Source organism: Daphnia magna, linkage group LG4 (assembly GCF_020631705.1).
Source record: "Daphnia magna isolate NIES linkage group LG4, ASM2063170v1.1, whole genome shotgun sequence".
Classification (NCBI taxonomy): Eukaryota; Metazoa; Arthropoda; class Branchiopoda; order Diplostraca; family Daphniidae; genus Daphnia; species Daphnia magna.
This window is the reverse complement of record NC_059185.1, coordinates 4,205,273-4,220,285: the sequence shown is the minus strand read 5'-3', so window position 1 is coordinate 4,220,285 and position 15,013 is coordinate 4,205,273. Positions and strand designations below refer to the sequence as shown.

The following is a 15,013-nucleotide window of genomic DNA, read 5'->3' as shown; positions in this document are numbered from 1 at the left end:
ATTAAGCGAATGAATTTCTACATATATTTTCGAGCTTTATATAGCAGGTCCATTTCCTCTCTTTCCCTTTCCCCTTCAACTTAGTTCTAGCGGTGGCGTCTTGAATTACTTTCTGTGTTGATGAAATCGTAGTAATCCATTTTCGAAGAAATGTATTAATATATATTAAATCATATATATTAATAACTATATCTAAGGTTTTCAAAAAATTAAAATAAAAAATAAATAAGCCCAATTTTATATAGAGAGCAGGCTTAACAAAATGTTAGTTTTACCTTCTCCCTTATTTTTCCTTCTCTTAACAAGCTTTGTTATGCAATCATGCAATCGGCTATGAGAAAGGAAAAGATGTTTGTGAAAAAAAAAGCAGTTTGGAAATGAAAATTTGTTTAAACGAATAGGCTACACAGTGTATCTTTCGGAGATGTTTTAGGGTCATACGGAATTTAATCACAAAATGAAGACAGCGGATTATACAACGAAAATATATGTATCGGTGAACGTTGGTTGTTCTACGATGAAACTTGAAGTGGAGTAGAAAAGACGTAATGAATATACAATCGCATTCTAGATACAAATAAATGTGCGTGATTAATATTTCAGTAATTGTTGGTGCAGTGTTTAAAATTGAAAGGGAGTCACCAGACTGTGACGTCGTGAGATCACGAATAAATTATGGAAGGATGGTGCGCATTTTACCTTATTCAGTTAAGATTTTAGCATAGAATGACTAGCTTTGATACATAAATTGGTATATATTTATAAAATGGTAAGGGATTTAAAATATTATTCTCCTTTGTGGAGTGTATTGTCTAGCTCAGGCATTTCTCTTCCATCGTAGCAACCGTTCAGGAATTTGTCAATGCTCTCATACATTTGGGCGTTGCGCAACATCGACTGATAATTGGCGTCCGGGTACAACTATAAGAAGCAACAAACCAATAAATCATTAATCTATTTAAATGAATTCATTCTATCATCAGAATATACAGTCTGCAGTGTGATAACAAGCAACGTGTTTATTCCCTAACACATTTTAATTTGGATGCTATGCTACTGCGTAAGTATTAGAAGTGGCTGTTACCTGCTGTTGAAATGAAAATCTTTTTTCGATGAGATTTTTTGCAATCAGCATCGAATGAGTCACGTGATACTTTTCCTCTAGAGTTCCGTGTAAAATGAAAAGTTTTTTTGTATGCAAATTCTTCGTGCACGAACTCAAATCAGCTTCAAAATAGTGCCGCTGTCCATCACGTTCACTCAAAAGGCCGAGGTAACGTTCGGCGTAAGGAGCAGCTATTTAGGAGATGTTATATTTTTAAACACATTCGTTTTTAACGTAAGGTTACGTGAATTACCAAGTGTTTTCCAAGAAGAGACGGGTGATATTGCAACCGCACAACCGAAAACGGCACCTGGATCGTTTGCCAACGTGTAAATGGAAAGGAAACCACCGTAATGGGCACCAATCAGGGCTGTTTTAATCGGACTGATAAACGGGAAAGTTTCCTGTAATATTCTGCAAAGGGAAGAGAAAAATGTGCATCATTCGAAAATGTTTTAATTAGGGAATGAGCGACATAATTTAGACAGACATAGCGGCCTTACTTCGTTGTTTGGATTAAATCTACCGATTCTAAAACGCCAGGTTGTCTATAAATGGAATTGCGGAGTAAAAGACCACTTCCTTGTGATCCGTGTAGATCGATTTTCGCTACAATCACGTCTCTGCTACTTGCCATATAAGTTGCCTTGATTCCAAAAAGTTAATCAATATTTCAGAACTTGAGCTTGGTCCATTGAAATTATGCAGCATACCCAGTCTATTTTCCATTCCTCAGTGATGCTGACAGTTGAAGGCTCGTCCGATCTGTTAACGGGAAAATCAAAACAACAGGCTAAGTTTGCATAAAAGGTAATCTTTGTTTTATACCAATTAGTGTTTTAGAAAAACGATTTTCTTACGTCCAGACTAGTAACGGATAGACTGTCGACTCTTCCTCTTTCAAACCGGGTGGTAGATAAAGTTCAACTGCCACGTAATCCGGCTTGCTCCTCTTCCACGGAGTATTATCAACCAGCAATGGCACTTTAAGTTGAATTTTACGAGGGAAGGCTTTATCCAGCGAATCTTCGTGCAACTGCTGGTTAACTTGAAGCAACTTGACTAATTTGTTGGCCGGAAGAGAGCGCACCTCCGCATAAGGAATAGAGGGACCCAGGCATTCGTGCACGTAATACTCGAGACTTGGACTTAGTATAGCGTTGGAATAATGGCACGAAGAGTTGGCGTGATATTGGTGAGGATGTGAGCTCGAGAAATTTGAATAAATCGAGTGCTTGAATTGGGATTTGGACGAAGCGGATCGAGAACCGGGCGAAGACAAAGAGTTTGATGAGGAAAATGGCTCGTTCAAATGACGAGCAACTACGGAGCAAGTCAAACATTCAACCGTGTTGTGATCAGCTTTTTGACCGTTGATTTCAACCTTGTAAATTTGCCTTTTTGATTTGCCTCCTTCTGCTGATGCGGCATAATACCTAAAATAATTGGAATAAAATAAAATTTAAAAAAACGTTTAGGTAAATTTAATAGCGGGAAATAGAAACACAAGTGTAATAAAGGGGAGGAAAACAGCAGACGTGCTGGGCTTAATGCTATGCAAGATTGGGGTGTAGCGTGACTCACACGAGGTTACGCCCATTGCTGTTGTCCCATCCGAGTAGGCGATGGATTTCCGATTTGTACTGGGTGACCGGCCACGAATGTCTTTTGACTGCGTCAACCATGACGATGTTCGTAAAGTATTCTTCGGTGTGATCAATTTGAACTGGCGCCAAATGAAGGAACGAATTTCCATCGGGGTGGAACAACATATCAGCGCCAACATCGAGCCAACCTTTCAATCCGCTCTCAATGGTGGATACCTGCCATGAAACTGCGTCGTTAACTTTCCCATTTTGATATGCCAAGTATTCAAAACAGCGAATTTGTTGTATTGTCATAAGAAAATTAAAATGTTTTTCTATTTTTAGTGTCAAAACATTTACCGTTTGACAATGCCAAGGGCCAGCGTCGCAAAACGAAATTAGTGACACATTCTGTGAGCGCAATGTCCAAATGGCGCATATTCTTTGGTCGTTGACCCATTTAACCATTGTTAGATAATACTCTCTTGAAAGAAAAAAAAAATTTGATATAACCATTCTTGTAAACAAATACAATTTGAAATTACTGGTCTCTGATGCTGAGAGGCGGCCGTAATTGTTTGGCGATATCTTTCTCCATTAAATCAACAACGTGCAAACTAACGCGAGGAATGGTTGATGATGGCTGCCGTAGAAACAATAGACATACTAATTAGAACAGCTATTAAACCTATATAGCCTACATTGGGCCAATATATACCGTTGGATAGCGAATGAGAACTTGCTCAGTATACAACTCGAACGAATCAGGTTCGCTGTAGATTGGGAGATTGATTTCAGGAACGGCAGTGTCGTTAAACGCGATGTACGACAGTCGATCACCCGATTCTGAGAACCATAGGGCTGGTTGCTTGGACATTGCTGGTGAAACCATCACTTTATATCATTAAAAACTAGTTGGTAATAAAATATGCGGTGGTTATTTTTTTTTTTACCTCTGTATGTCCAGTCGGGTATACCATTAGAAATGCCATTAAAAGATCCGTCGGAGGTTATTCTCTCGGTTTGATCGATAGTCACGTCCGGAATGTAATAAATGTCATTTTGGTGACAGTATACAAGTGCTCCACTGCGTTGACCGGGGCTCCACATGGCGGCCTGGATGGGCACGCGTTCATCCGGCGAGGCGAATGGTATGGGATAAACAATTCTATTGACGTTAGAGAAGCCATCGTTAGAAGAATTCTTCGTACTTTTTTGGGATTGTCTATTTACCCTGTGGAAAGGTCGTAAACTTTCGCCTCAAATTCTTCGCTGCTTGCCGGTCTCTGTTCAACCCCGAAAAATATTTGATTACTTGAATGGAGGGCAACAATATTTTCGTTAAAAAGTCTATAATATTATCAACTTTTGCGTCATCGTAAATACGCAAGCATCACTTGTTTGGGTCTCTCAGTAAAGAGTTGATGTTTTTGCAAACCCACCTTTTTGTAGTTTGTTGTGAGGAGAAGAAATTTGTTATCCGGCGATAAAGAAAATTTTGATCCAGGCGGCACAGGCTGTAGTCAAGACATGTAGGATTTCGAATAACGTACAAACTTTTAGTTTAAGATCTTTACATCTCCTCGGTATTGGATAATTAAAATTGAAAATGGTTTTTGGTTGGAATATGTTAAATGTTAGACTTACGATGGATTCGTTAAATAAAAGAGGTTGAAGCGTGCCACTGGGAGCATCCAAAATTTGCAGATTATCGTCTGCATCGGTAATCAGCAGTTGGTTGTTTTTCAACCAAGACCCGTTGAATGCCAAAGGCTGGAATCTGTCGCCTAGCACATCGTCCAAGGAAAATCTTGATCCTGTGGTTATAAATAAAGGGATTAAAATGTTTAAGTTTTTGGAAAAGAAAATTATCACGTAAGACAACTTTTGTCTGTACGTCTTTGTCAAAAGTATCTTATCAAGAAGTTGTCAAATTAAATCTGCACAAAATGACGTTACGGTGGAGCTTCCTATTTCGTTTCTCGGACAGAGGAGCAATAAGGAAAAAAACTGATGCGCACATCCGTGGAAGTCTGAACAAGTCCATCCATTCTTTCCGGGTATTTTTAACAGCATTAGATTAACTTTTCGGTAAAAAATCGGGAGCAAGAAAAACATTCACATCGGCCATATAAAAACAAAAACCGCTAAAAAATAGAACTGCAATTAGAATACAATCTACTCTCTTTGGCAAGAGATTGACTCTGGCACTGGTCCACTGCTATCCCATCACCATTGCCATTCACATTCATTTGCTTTGTTCGAGCTCTGTTGTCGTTAAATGCATGTTAGCTGTAACTAGTGAGTATACAGCAGAGAGAGCATCTATAACGATGAGATGGGGTACGAAATCAAAACGGACGTAAGGAGACAATAAACCATTGAATTGTGAATAAAGTCAGCAAAGGATGGTGCACTCTCTTTCATATTACGTACACCCTACTCGCATTTGACGACAATGTCGTTGAATTTTAATTATATTAACGACAGATCGTCTCGTGATAACTATATATGCATTTGCGACTTATCCTGATATCGATGGCTGTTTGAATTTTGGGGAAGTTAATAATACCTTTTACACGGGGTCCATCATCCATCGGAGTCATCACTATAACTGAAGCCAGAATGCAACCTAGAATTATAATTGAAGAAAGAAAAATTATTCAAATTGTCACGTTGATTACTAATGTGCTAAAGTAATGCAAAATTACCGAGTATGGCAACAATGACACAGATAGCGATAAGCATTCCTTTCCAATTTTTCCGACTGGGAGCCGACGCAACCAATTCCTATTTGCATGAATAATTGTACAACTTGATCATTAGCATTAATTCCAGTTTACGTGTATGTCGCACATGTACGTAGATAGGTACATATAAAGTAACATATAGACGTAAACGGAAATGTACTTTGCATAACACGATACACACACACTTTGATTTCCCACCTTTCTTTTTTTTACTTGGTTTTTCGTCTTGTCTCTTTTATTTGATAACCAAGTTTTTTTAAGCGAATGGGTTTAAAAAATCGATCACGCTGCTCTTTTTTTTTTGTCGTGCCACATAGCATAGTACATTTTTTAAAGCAAACTATATTATCATTTATATAATTCAGTAGGCTACAAAAGCATTGGTATGGCAGAGTAGCGTGTAAAATAAAGGAGGCAATGTCACGAAACTATCGATCGTTAGTGCACTGTTTACGATACACGTTGGACTGGTCCGATTATAGTACCTTTGCTTATGTTACGGGAATACTTGTACACAGCGTTGTGTATTCCGGCCAGCTTGACTGTTGTGGACAAGGCAATTTTTTTACTTCGTATACAAAAGAAAGTAGACTGCAAGCCTTAACGAAAAACCTTTCAGTTTCTTCCACTTTCTTCAACCAAAGCCCTCGGCAGAAATTGACACATTATCCATAAATAATAATAAACTCTAAAGAAAAAATGTGTACTATATATATATAGAATTTGGGTTTGCTTTTTAAACTCTTTTAATGTAATTAAAATGAAAATTAGATTTTTTTCTCCTTCTATTTTAGTTGTCGTGTGCTGCATCACAGCCGATCCCAGCATAGAAAATAATATCGACTATAGAAAACAGTACCTCCTCGGCATAGAATTTTGCCTCGTCTCCCATGGCAGCCATTTTGATTGAGCGTTGAAAAACTTAGGAATCAAAATCCAGGTCAGTTATAGAAACTGGCTTCTCGTTTTTACGTGTGGTTCCGGTGCCAGAAGAAACTTTTTACGGCAATTTAGCACAATAACACTGAAAAGATAGTGCAAACTAGTAGCTCTTAGATCACTATTCTTTTGTAACAACGATAATACTAGCGGTCGGAACTAAGGATCGATGAGATCCCTTTCTTCCCGCATCTACCCCAGCAGTCGGATTCGCTTCCTTGTTGACGCAGTGTGTACAACTCCCCTTTTATTTCCTTAACCTACCGTTCGATCTTTGCTTGACGGTGGTTATTCCCAATAGTAAACCAGCATTAGGCAAACGTAATAGACCATTGATGGGATCTGTCTTGGACGATCACCATTTCCTGGCGCAATAAGCGGAACGGCACGTCTGCTTATAATCAATATACAAGCTTTCGAAAAGAGATGAGTACTATGGAGATGGAAAACAAGAGCCAACATTAAATACCCTACAGTATATGGGAGTGGGAGAATAAACGCAACAACATCTTTAATAGCCAGTTGAATAAAGCCTTCCGAATAACTCAGCAGAAAGGGCGTGGCAATAAATCAACAAGAGCAAACCGCAGTGGGAAAACGAAATTCAATGACGGTTATTAAATTTGAAGAGGAAAAAAAGTTCGATTTTGAACAGCACACTACGGCCACCGAGGCGCGTTAAAATATAAAAACACGAAGGCGTGTCGGGACTGCATCAATCATAAAATAGCACGTTCCTATCGATTTGGCAAACGTTGGTGCAACACTTGTAACAGGCGACTCGTTGGGTATTGAATCACCGCAGAAGTTCTATATTTGGCAAGAGTAATCTTACGATGGAGGCGACCATTGTTTGAACTATAGAGCGTTCACTAGTATGCAGGCATTTGATAATTAGAGTGGATGATTTAAGGCCAAGATAACCCACAATTTTTTCACCGCATTTCACGTAGTAGTTGTATTTTCTGTGTGTTTCTTATAATTAAATAGATTCAGATTGTATTAAATGTTGAATAGTTGTGATTAATTCACTTGTAGGTCTACCATTTCAAACGCAAGTCACTTTTGGGGTTTCGAGAATTTCCAATCTGTTGGATAAAAGTCTATCCATAGTCTCCGTTATTGGACATCTGACAAGATCAACAAAGAAAGGAAGCTCGACAGATTGGTCTTAGAAGACACGCTTACTTTCGGCTGTGAACGTTGATGTGCACGAAAAAGTTTGGTCGTAGAAATCTGCGCTAGAAACAAATCCAGCGAGCAGAATTTTTCCTCTTTATTGCTGTTCTTTTTTAGGCAAGTTTGAAAGTGAAATTCACAAAAGATAACACAGTGGCGTGAAAACAAATTAAACAACTTGAAAATGGGATGCACGAGGGATGTGCTGCTGAGTATTCTAATTCTAATTCTAATTCTAATTGGGTCCCAAATCCCTGTTGGTAATTTGCCCGTGGCCATAGCGACCGAAACCAACCTGAAGTCCTGTATGTTTATGAAATTTGTATTTGTATATTTTAACGCATTAAACTTGTTTGTTTATGCAAGCTTGCAGAAGAGCGACAAAGATCGCTCTGTTTAGTGCGTTCGAGGCGGAACGACTGCATTGGGTGTTACGTACCCTTGGCAACATTCTGAAGTTTTTGACTGTTGCAAGCAGCGAAGAACGTGAAAATAAAAAGAAGACGCAGTGCTAATAGAGAAGACAGCTATAGTTTAAAAATAACTAAAATTCTACTTTCGTTCAAGATGTTCGGCGCATATTGAGCGCCTTTGTGTTGCCGTTGGAAGGAACCCTAAAACTTGACTGTCCAGCATCGAGTGCTACCGCTGTAGCTATGACTTTCACAAGAAGAGATAAATAGCGTCTGCCACGAGAATAGCTTAACTCTGCAGTTTATTTTAAAAATTCTCAAATCTCCATATTGTGTTATAGAATTTCTGTACAACAGACTGTTTACGAATAACATATACATATTCGTCACATCGATCCTTGTATATACTGACTGCAGATCCTTAAATTTGGGTTTTCTTTATATGTGGCAACAAAATTTCATTTTCCTCTCGAAAAACATGGATGTTCACTTCAAAGATATTAGAATAACACACAGCCGCAGGTCTCTACAAATTTCGTTCTATTCAGATATCGGCGCTGGATTAGGCACTTGGGACTCACTCGTTTGTTACGAAACTTGCTTTTAGTCTAACTTAATAAAACAACTCATGTGAACCCACATAATCCCATGTCTCACTGCTAAAGACATCGATGAATCAACTGATCGCGTGATCTATGGTGAAAACGTTATTATTGCAACACGCCATCATGTGCGTCAAACAAGGGATGAAAGGAGATGTAAGAAAATCTTTGAAATGGTGTGGGCAATTAGCCATCGGTTTATGGGAACAGAGATTGATGTGGATCGAAAAAAGGTACTTCATTTCACAGCAAGAGGCCGTTAACGTAAATATATATACAGCCCGTCATGGTGACATTGTATCGCTATTGTCAAACAGGAAGTACAACACTTGAAGGTGTCTGAACAATGAGATATTAGCTATCCGCTAATTCCTTGAATAAATTTAGGCTGTTCGCAGCCAAAAACATGTTGGCAAAGCAAATGAATGAAGTTATACTATTTGTCGTTTGTCAATTTAGCTACTCGTGTTTTCGCATCACTTAACAGGGCTTAAGTTATTTATGCATATCACTCAGTATGTTGTATCCTTTTATTTATTTGCAGCTCGTCCCTAAGAGTCCCTTTAATTATAAGGCCGATCAATAGTTAAGCTTTGTTTGGAATCGGATGAAAAGAAAAGGGCGTGCCCATCAGTTTCTTTTTCGGGGCTTTATATAGCTTAACTTTTCCAGTGGAAACGGAAGAACATGATGGAAAATGGTTTCTATACATCGCTAGTGTACTACGCATTCTGGCATTTTGCCATCCAAGTCCTCGCTCCGCTATCAGGATGCCCTTCCTTTTAACTTTTCTTCTCTTTACTGTCGACCGACTTCTCGTACATTTTCATAAATAGACCACTTTTTCTGCAAGAATAACTTCTACTTGGTGATTAACTAGGTGTGCTAAATAAAAGATCTGTGTAGACAAAGTTAAATGGAAACTGGGGCATGTAATCACTAATGTCACAACATCGAGAGAGTTATTCTCGTTTCGCAGGAAAACCAGCTTAACTGTAAGTTATGGGCTGCAGCGCGTTTTGCATTCAGATGAAACCCCTTCAGCTATTGGCTTTGCAATTGCGTCGTTTACTAACAAGGCATCTGTGTTACGTTTACGATTGTAAAATAGAGTTGCGTTCAGGCGCCACTCACATCGATCGACTGCTCTAATTGTATGTCACATTGTATTAATGGCTAATGTTAGTCATAAACTAATCAGAGAACAAAACTAACGATACTTACATAAAGCGCATTTTTCTCCCTGTCAGGACTGTCGTCACCTCCATGAGGCCCGCTTGAAAGTCCGGAGTTCATTACAAGAAATTTTTTTGATTTAGATCTTTTTAAAATACGAGAATAAGAGCGACGGAGTTGGTGAGCTCACAAAACGTGCGCCAGCAATGCACCAAAAACAACCATATGAATTCAGGTGAGCTGCCACCCATACAACTGAAAGAAATAGACGCAACTGTCGATATATATGTGTGTCCTGTAGACGTATAACGAGCCACCGTTGGAAGTTGCCGCCAGAAACCGCCCACTGGATAGGCCAACCGATGGGATGGGTAACGGTGGACGACTGAACTTGGCTGGATTACAAGACCCAAAGATATCCCTCTCCTCTCGCTACTACGCGTCCTTTATCCGCACCAGTCTTGTAATAAATGCAGACGCTGGTGCCAAGCGTGTACACCCCAAGAACATCGATTTTTCAAACCATAGCGCTACATCGATTATTTGCAGTTTTTTTTACCGACTCAAAATCTACGAGAATGGAAGATTGTATGGACAAATCATCATTCATAACTGCCTCCTACCAAAAGTACGCTAATCAAAGTTTTTTTAACACATACAAGGATCGATTTTTTTTTTAAAACTGATATGTTCATTCCTACCATTTAAAAAAATCTAATTTGTAACATCATCGTAAATTAATGCAATTATCATACTCTGGCATTTAGTTACGAAAGGATCTATGGACTCTTTGAAGTGTAGTGGAAATGCCATCTAACTGTGATGTTGATAATTTTATCAAGCGCAACAAAGAGAGACAACGGCACTCGGAGAAAATAATTACGTTTGCCAAGATACGTAGGACTGACGTATCCTTCTACCATGTCATATTTTCCGTACGCCATATGTGACTCAACTTGCACTTAAACCTCACAAAGTTGACGGCTATTTGACATAAGCTAAACTTACAACTGTACGTATTCGATTCGTCACATTTGTCTAAACTGCATTTTTTAAATGATCATTGCCGATTCGCTAATTTTGAAATAATCACAAATTTCGTGTAAGTCTAAAGATCTAGTGTGCTGGTGCAAATCTCACGTATTCCACAATTTCCTTTCAAAGTTGTTCAGGTTGTATGTAAACATTTTCAAGATCTGGCAATGGTTGTTGCAGACAGAAGAAAAACTCTCGACAATCTCATTAAGACAAGGGCAGAAAAAAAAACAAAAGAGCTCCAAGATCCATTACGAAGTGCTGGTGATATTGTGTCGAGCGTAAGTCCAATGGCGTTCACTTAACGACGCCTTTCAGAAGATTTCCTGTATGTAAGATAACCTCCGACATCAGTGATCCATAACTAAGCAGGAGACTACAATTTCTGACTTTCTCGCTTGTTCTCGTACACACGCAGAACTTTCGTTTGCAGTGAAGTTCCCCCTGGACTTGCAGGAGGCGTTTGTGGCAGTTTCGTTATTAGTGGTGCGCTAGTTTCTCGGAAAAAAGATGATGCAGACTTAACGAGGAAATTATATCCTGCGGACATGTCGCAAAGCCGATTGAAGATATCAATAGGTTTATGTAGATTCGCCCCACGCGGGGCAATCCGACATGGACAGTGAATATCGTTGGCGAGATATTGTTTTGCAGCAAACCAACTTTGATTTTCTCGCCTTTTCGAAGTATATTTACGTAATATATCCACAAAGTGTGTTGTCAGCTATTTGCCCACTAGTTCCCAACAAGACAAAGGCTTCCTTTTTTCCTTTTCTGCTCTTTGTCTCTTGAAAGTGAATTATTTATGGCTTCCTCACGGGAAAGCTAATAAAAGGTGACGAATAATTAAACAGTGAATTCCCTCAAAAGTTTTACCCTTATAATATTATCACCAATGTTAAGACCACAAATGCCTTTGTTTCAATTTTTATTCTATTTTCTTTGGTGGTATATGGTAACACAAAAAAGTTAGATTAGTATATCCCATCCCCTGACGTGGAGATGATTATCAGAACTAACAAACACACTCACATGTGTCGGTGTCAAACCCTGGAGCAGATGATGTAACTACCCCGTTTGGACTACGATTATGTCGAAATCCGCAAACTGCGCCCCTCGCGCCTGGTGTAAGAATGGCACTTTCTCTAGTTGGCTCCACCAGATTTCATCCAGCAAATGCCACCCTGTCCCTGAAATCGTTGTGCGAGATGCGTCGAAAGAAGATATTAAGGGCTTGAATGTTCTTTATATACAGTATATATACGTATACTAATACGTATAGTCTATAAGTGTTTCAAAGCATTTTCGCGTCACCTCAACATTGGTCCAAACGAAGTGGGTACACTGTGGATTATCCATGCACATCGGCCCGCATAGGGCGCCTGGGCTCGGTTGGTTTTCGAAGTCCCCCCCAGGAAAGGTGCAATGGTGTGACCAAGACAAACCGATCTCGTGTACCCATGAGATAGTCAGAAATCCACAGACACTTCCAGGACTATCGAGGGGAATCGCTTGGACAGGTGAAACGGGTCCCGATTTGAACCAACAGGTACCACCCTATTTAAAAATCCACTTGGCTTAATCTTTTTCATGATTTGACGATATAAACAACATGTGCTATGACTTTATGGACTATATGGCAATATTTCGCAACCGACCTTGATTCTTTGACAAAATAGATATAGTCAAAACATTTCATTAGAACTACCTCTGTACCTGGAAAAGAGTAAATGTAAAATGTGTACATTCGGCTAGGATGCTCTGGCAAATCGTTCCGCATTGATCACCGCCGATGGTTTGATTTCCAATGTTGTTTCCCGGGAAATCGCAATTTTTTGACCAGCGAACCTCGTTCCCCTTCCAATTATTTTGTGCGGTGGTAACATCGAATATAGTGTAGAACAATATGATAAAATAGAAAGTAAGCCAACTGATAGTGCACTCCATGTTTTAAGTAACTTAATTCTTTAAAAATCGATGTGTTATACTAACCACTTTTTTCAGATAACTTTCCAGCTTGGTTTTCGTGCCCGGAAGCAATGGCGGAAGCCACGGTCAAAGCGAAAACCATCCTTAAGTTCAGCGATAACAGAACAGGAGAATTTCCTGATTTTTTATTTTATAGTGTATCTCACTTTGTATATGTACTATTTCTATTTGTATTAACCGACTTTCTCGCTTGTTCTCCAACACCCGCATATCTTTCGCTCGCAGAAAAGTTCTTACTGGACTTGCAGGAGCCGTTTGGGGGAAGCTTCATCATCAGTGGCGCACTAGTTTCGCGAAAAAAAGATGATGCAGACATAACGATGGATTCATTTCCTGCGCATACGTCGCAAAGCCAATTGAAGATAGGCTATTAACAGATTTATGTTGATTCGTCCTATCCACCGGGCAATCAGATATGGCCAACGTAAATAGTTTCCGGTTGGCGCTATCTATTGTTTTGTTGTAACCTGACTTGATTTTCTCTCCCTTTTCAAGGTACTATGTTTTACATAATATATTTGAAAAATGTGTTGTGAGCTTCTTGCCAGAGTTCTCAACAAGACCGAGGCTTCTTTTTCAATCTTTCTGCCGTTTGTCTCCTAAAAATGAATTAATTATAGCTTCCCCATAAGGAAGCTAATAAAAGACGACGAATAATTAACAATTGAGTTGCACTCAATTCATTCCGTCACTCATCCGTAAGCTCCTAAAAGTTTACCCTTAAAATATTATCGCCAATGCGAAGACCGCAAATTACTTTGTTTTAATGTTTAATCAATTTTCTTTGGTCGTATATGGTAACATAAAAAAGTTAGATTAATTTATCTCATGCTCTGAAGTGAAGACGACAATTAGGGCTAACAAACACACTCACATGTATCGGTGTTAAACCATGGGGCAGATGTGGTAACGATTGGCACACTTGCGTTTGGATTGGGATTATGAAGAAAGCCGCAAATGGCTCCTCTCGCGCCTGGTGTAAGACTGGCACTTTCTCTAGTGGCTCCACCAGATTTCATCCAGCAAATGCCACCCTGTCCCTGAAATTGTCGTGCGAGTTACAGTGTGTCAAAAGAAGGTATTGATGATTTGGAAATGTACGCATATAACATAAATATGTACAGTATGTGTTTTAAAGCAATTTCGCGTCACCTCAACATTGGTCCATACGAAATGGGTACACTGCGGATTATCCATGCACATTGACCCGCAGAGGCGGCCTGTGCTTGATTGGTTTTTGAAGTCCCCACCAGGAAAGGTGCAATGGTGCGACCATGAAAAGTCGATCTCGTTAATCCATGAAATGGCCAGAAATCCACAGACACTTCCAGGACTATCGAGGGGAATCGCTTGGACAGATGAAACGGGTCCCGATTTGAACCAACAGGTACCACCCTATTTAAAAATCCACTCGGTTTCATCTTTTTCGTAGTTCGACGATATAAACAAACGTTATAACTTTATGGATTATATGACAACAATTTGCAACCGACCTTGATTGTTTTTCAAAACAAATATAGTCAAAACTAACCAAAATACTTTACCAGAATAACCTTTTATACCTGGGAAAGAGTAAATGTAAAATGTGTACATTCGGCTAGGATGCTCTGGCAAATCGTTCCGCATTGATCACCGCCGATGGTTTGATTTCCAATGTTGTTTCCCGGGAAATCGCAATTTGTTGACCAGCGAACTTCTTTACCTTGCCACCTATTAACTGCGGTGGCAACATCGAATAGAATGTAAAACAATACAGTAAAATACAAAGTTAGCGAACTGTATAGTAATGTACAAAGTTAGCCATGTTTTAGACAACTTAATTCTAGATATATCAACGTGTTACTAACCGCTTTTTTCAGATAACTTTCCAACTTGGTTTTCGTGGCCGGAAGCTATGGCGGAAGCCACGGTTTAAGGGAAAACCCTCCTTAAGTTCAGCAATAACAGAGCAGGAGAATTTCACGATTTTTTTATTGTATAGTAAATCTCACTTTGTGTACGTATTATTTGTACTAACAATCCCCAGGTGTTCCTGATTTAGTCCTACCTCCCTAGGGGCTCCTACCATCCTACGTTAGACTAATGATACTAATCTCATGCTAATATAACAAAATAAAAGCAATTTTTATTTTATTTTTGAAGTCGGTGGTTGCCTGTCATCAGATTGGATTCGGGACCTTACTGTAAAAATAAAACAAAAAACAAAAAAACATTGCTTGAAAACGTGTATTTAAAAGGA

The 15,013-nt window shown here is 39.1% G+C and overlaps 1 protein-coding gene and 1 long non-coding RNA gene across 6 annotated transcripts; both read right to left on the bottom strand.

Moving 5' to 3' along the window:
• Nucleotides 1-395: 395 nt before the first annotated feature.
• On the bottom strand, nt 396-10,145 carry LOC116922012 (inactive dipeptidyl peptidase 10). Of its 5 annotated transcripts, none has more exons than XM_032928393.2 (17): nt 9,799-10,145; nt 5,403-5,481; nt 5,264-5,323; nt 4,339-4,508; nt 4,134-4,208; nt 3,925-3,977; nt 3,645-3,859; nt 3,410-3,585; nt 3,237-3,334; nt 3,052-3,175; nt 2,690-2,928; nt 1,966-2,541; nt 1,819-1,870; nt 1,609-1,751; nt 1,359-1,519; nt 1,085-1,296; nt 396-921 (listed from the first exon to the last, which is right to left on the bottom strand). In XM_032928393.2, exons 1-17 carry the CDS (start codon nt 9,868-9,870, stop codon nt 787-789), a joined length of 2,640 nt encoding a protein of 879 aa, XP_032784284.2. In that variant the 5' UTR covers nt 9,871-10,145; the 3' UTR covers nt 396-786. The 5 variants fall into 5 exon arrangements, with proteins under 5 accessions (XP_032784284.2, XP_032784285.2, XP_032784286.2 ...); XM_032928394.2 differs by having other exon boundaries at nt 3,410-3,570; nt 9,799-10,144; XM_032928395.2 differs by lacking the exon at nt 9,799-10,145 and adding an exon at nt 6,301-6,715.
• A 1,837-nt stretch (nt 10,146-11,982) lies between these two features.
• Nucleotides 11,983-14,605, bottom strand: LOC116922014. The gene is made up of 4 exons (XR_006645862.1): nt 14,337-14,605; nt 13,927-14,169; nt 12,502-13,814; nt 11,983-12,342 (listed from the first exon to the last, which is right to left on the bottom strand). It is a non-coding gene; the product is annotated as an uncharacterized LOC116922014 (long non-coding RNA).
• Between the last annotated feature and the right edge of the window lie 408 nt (nt 14,606-15,013).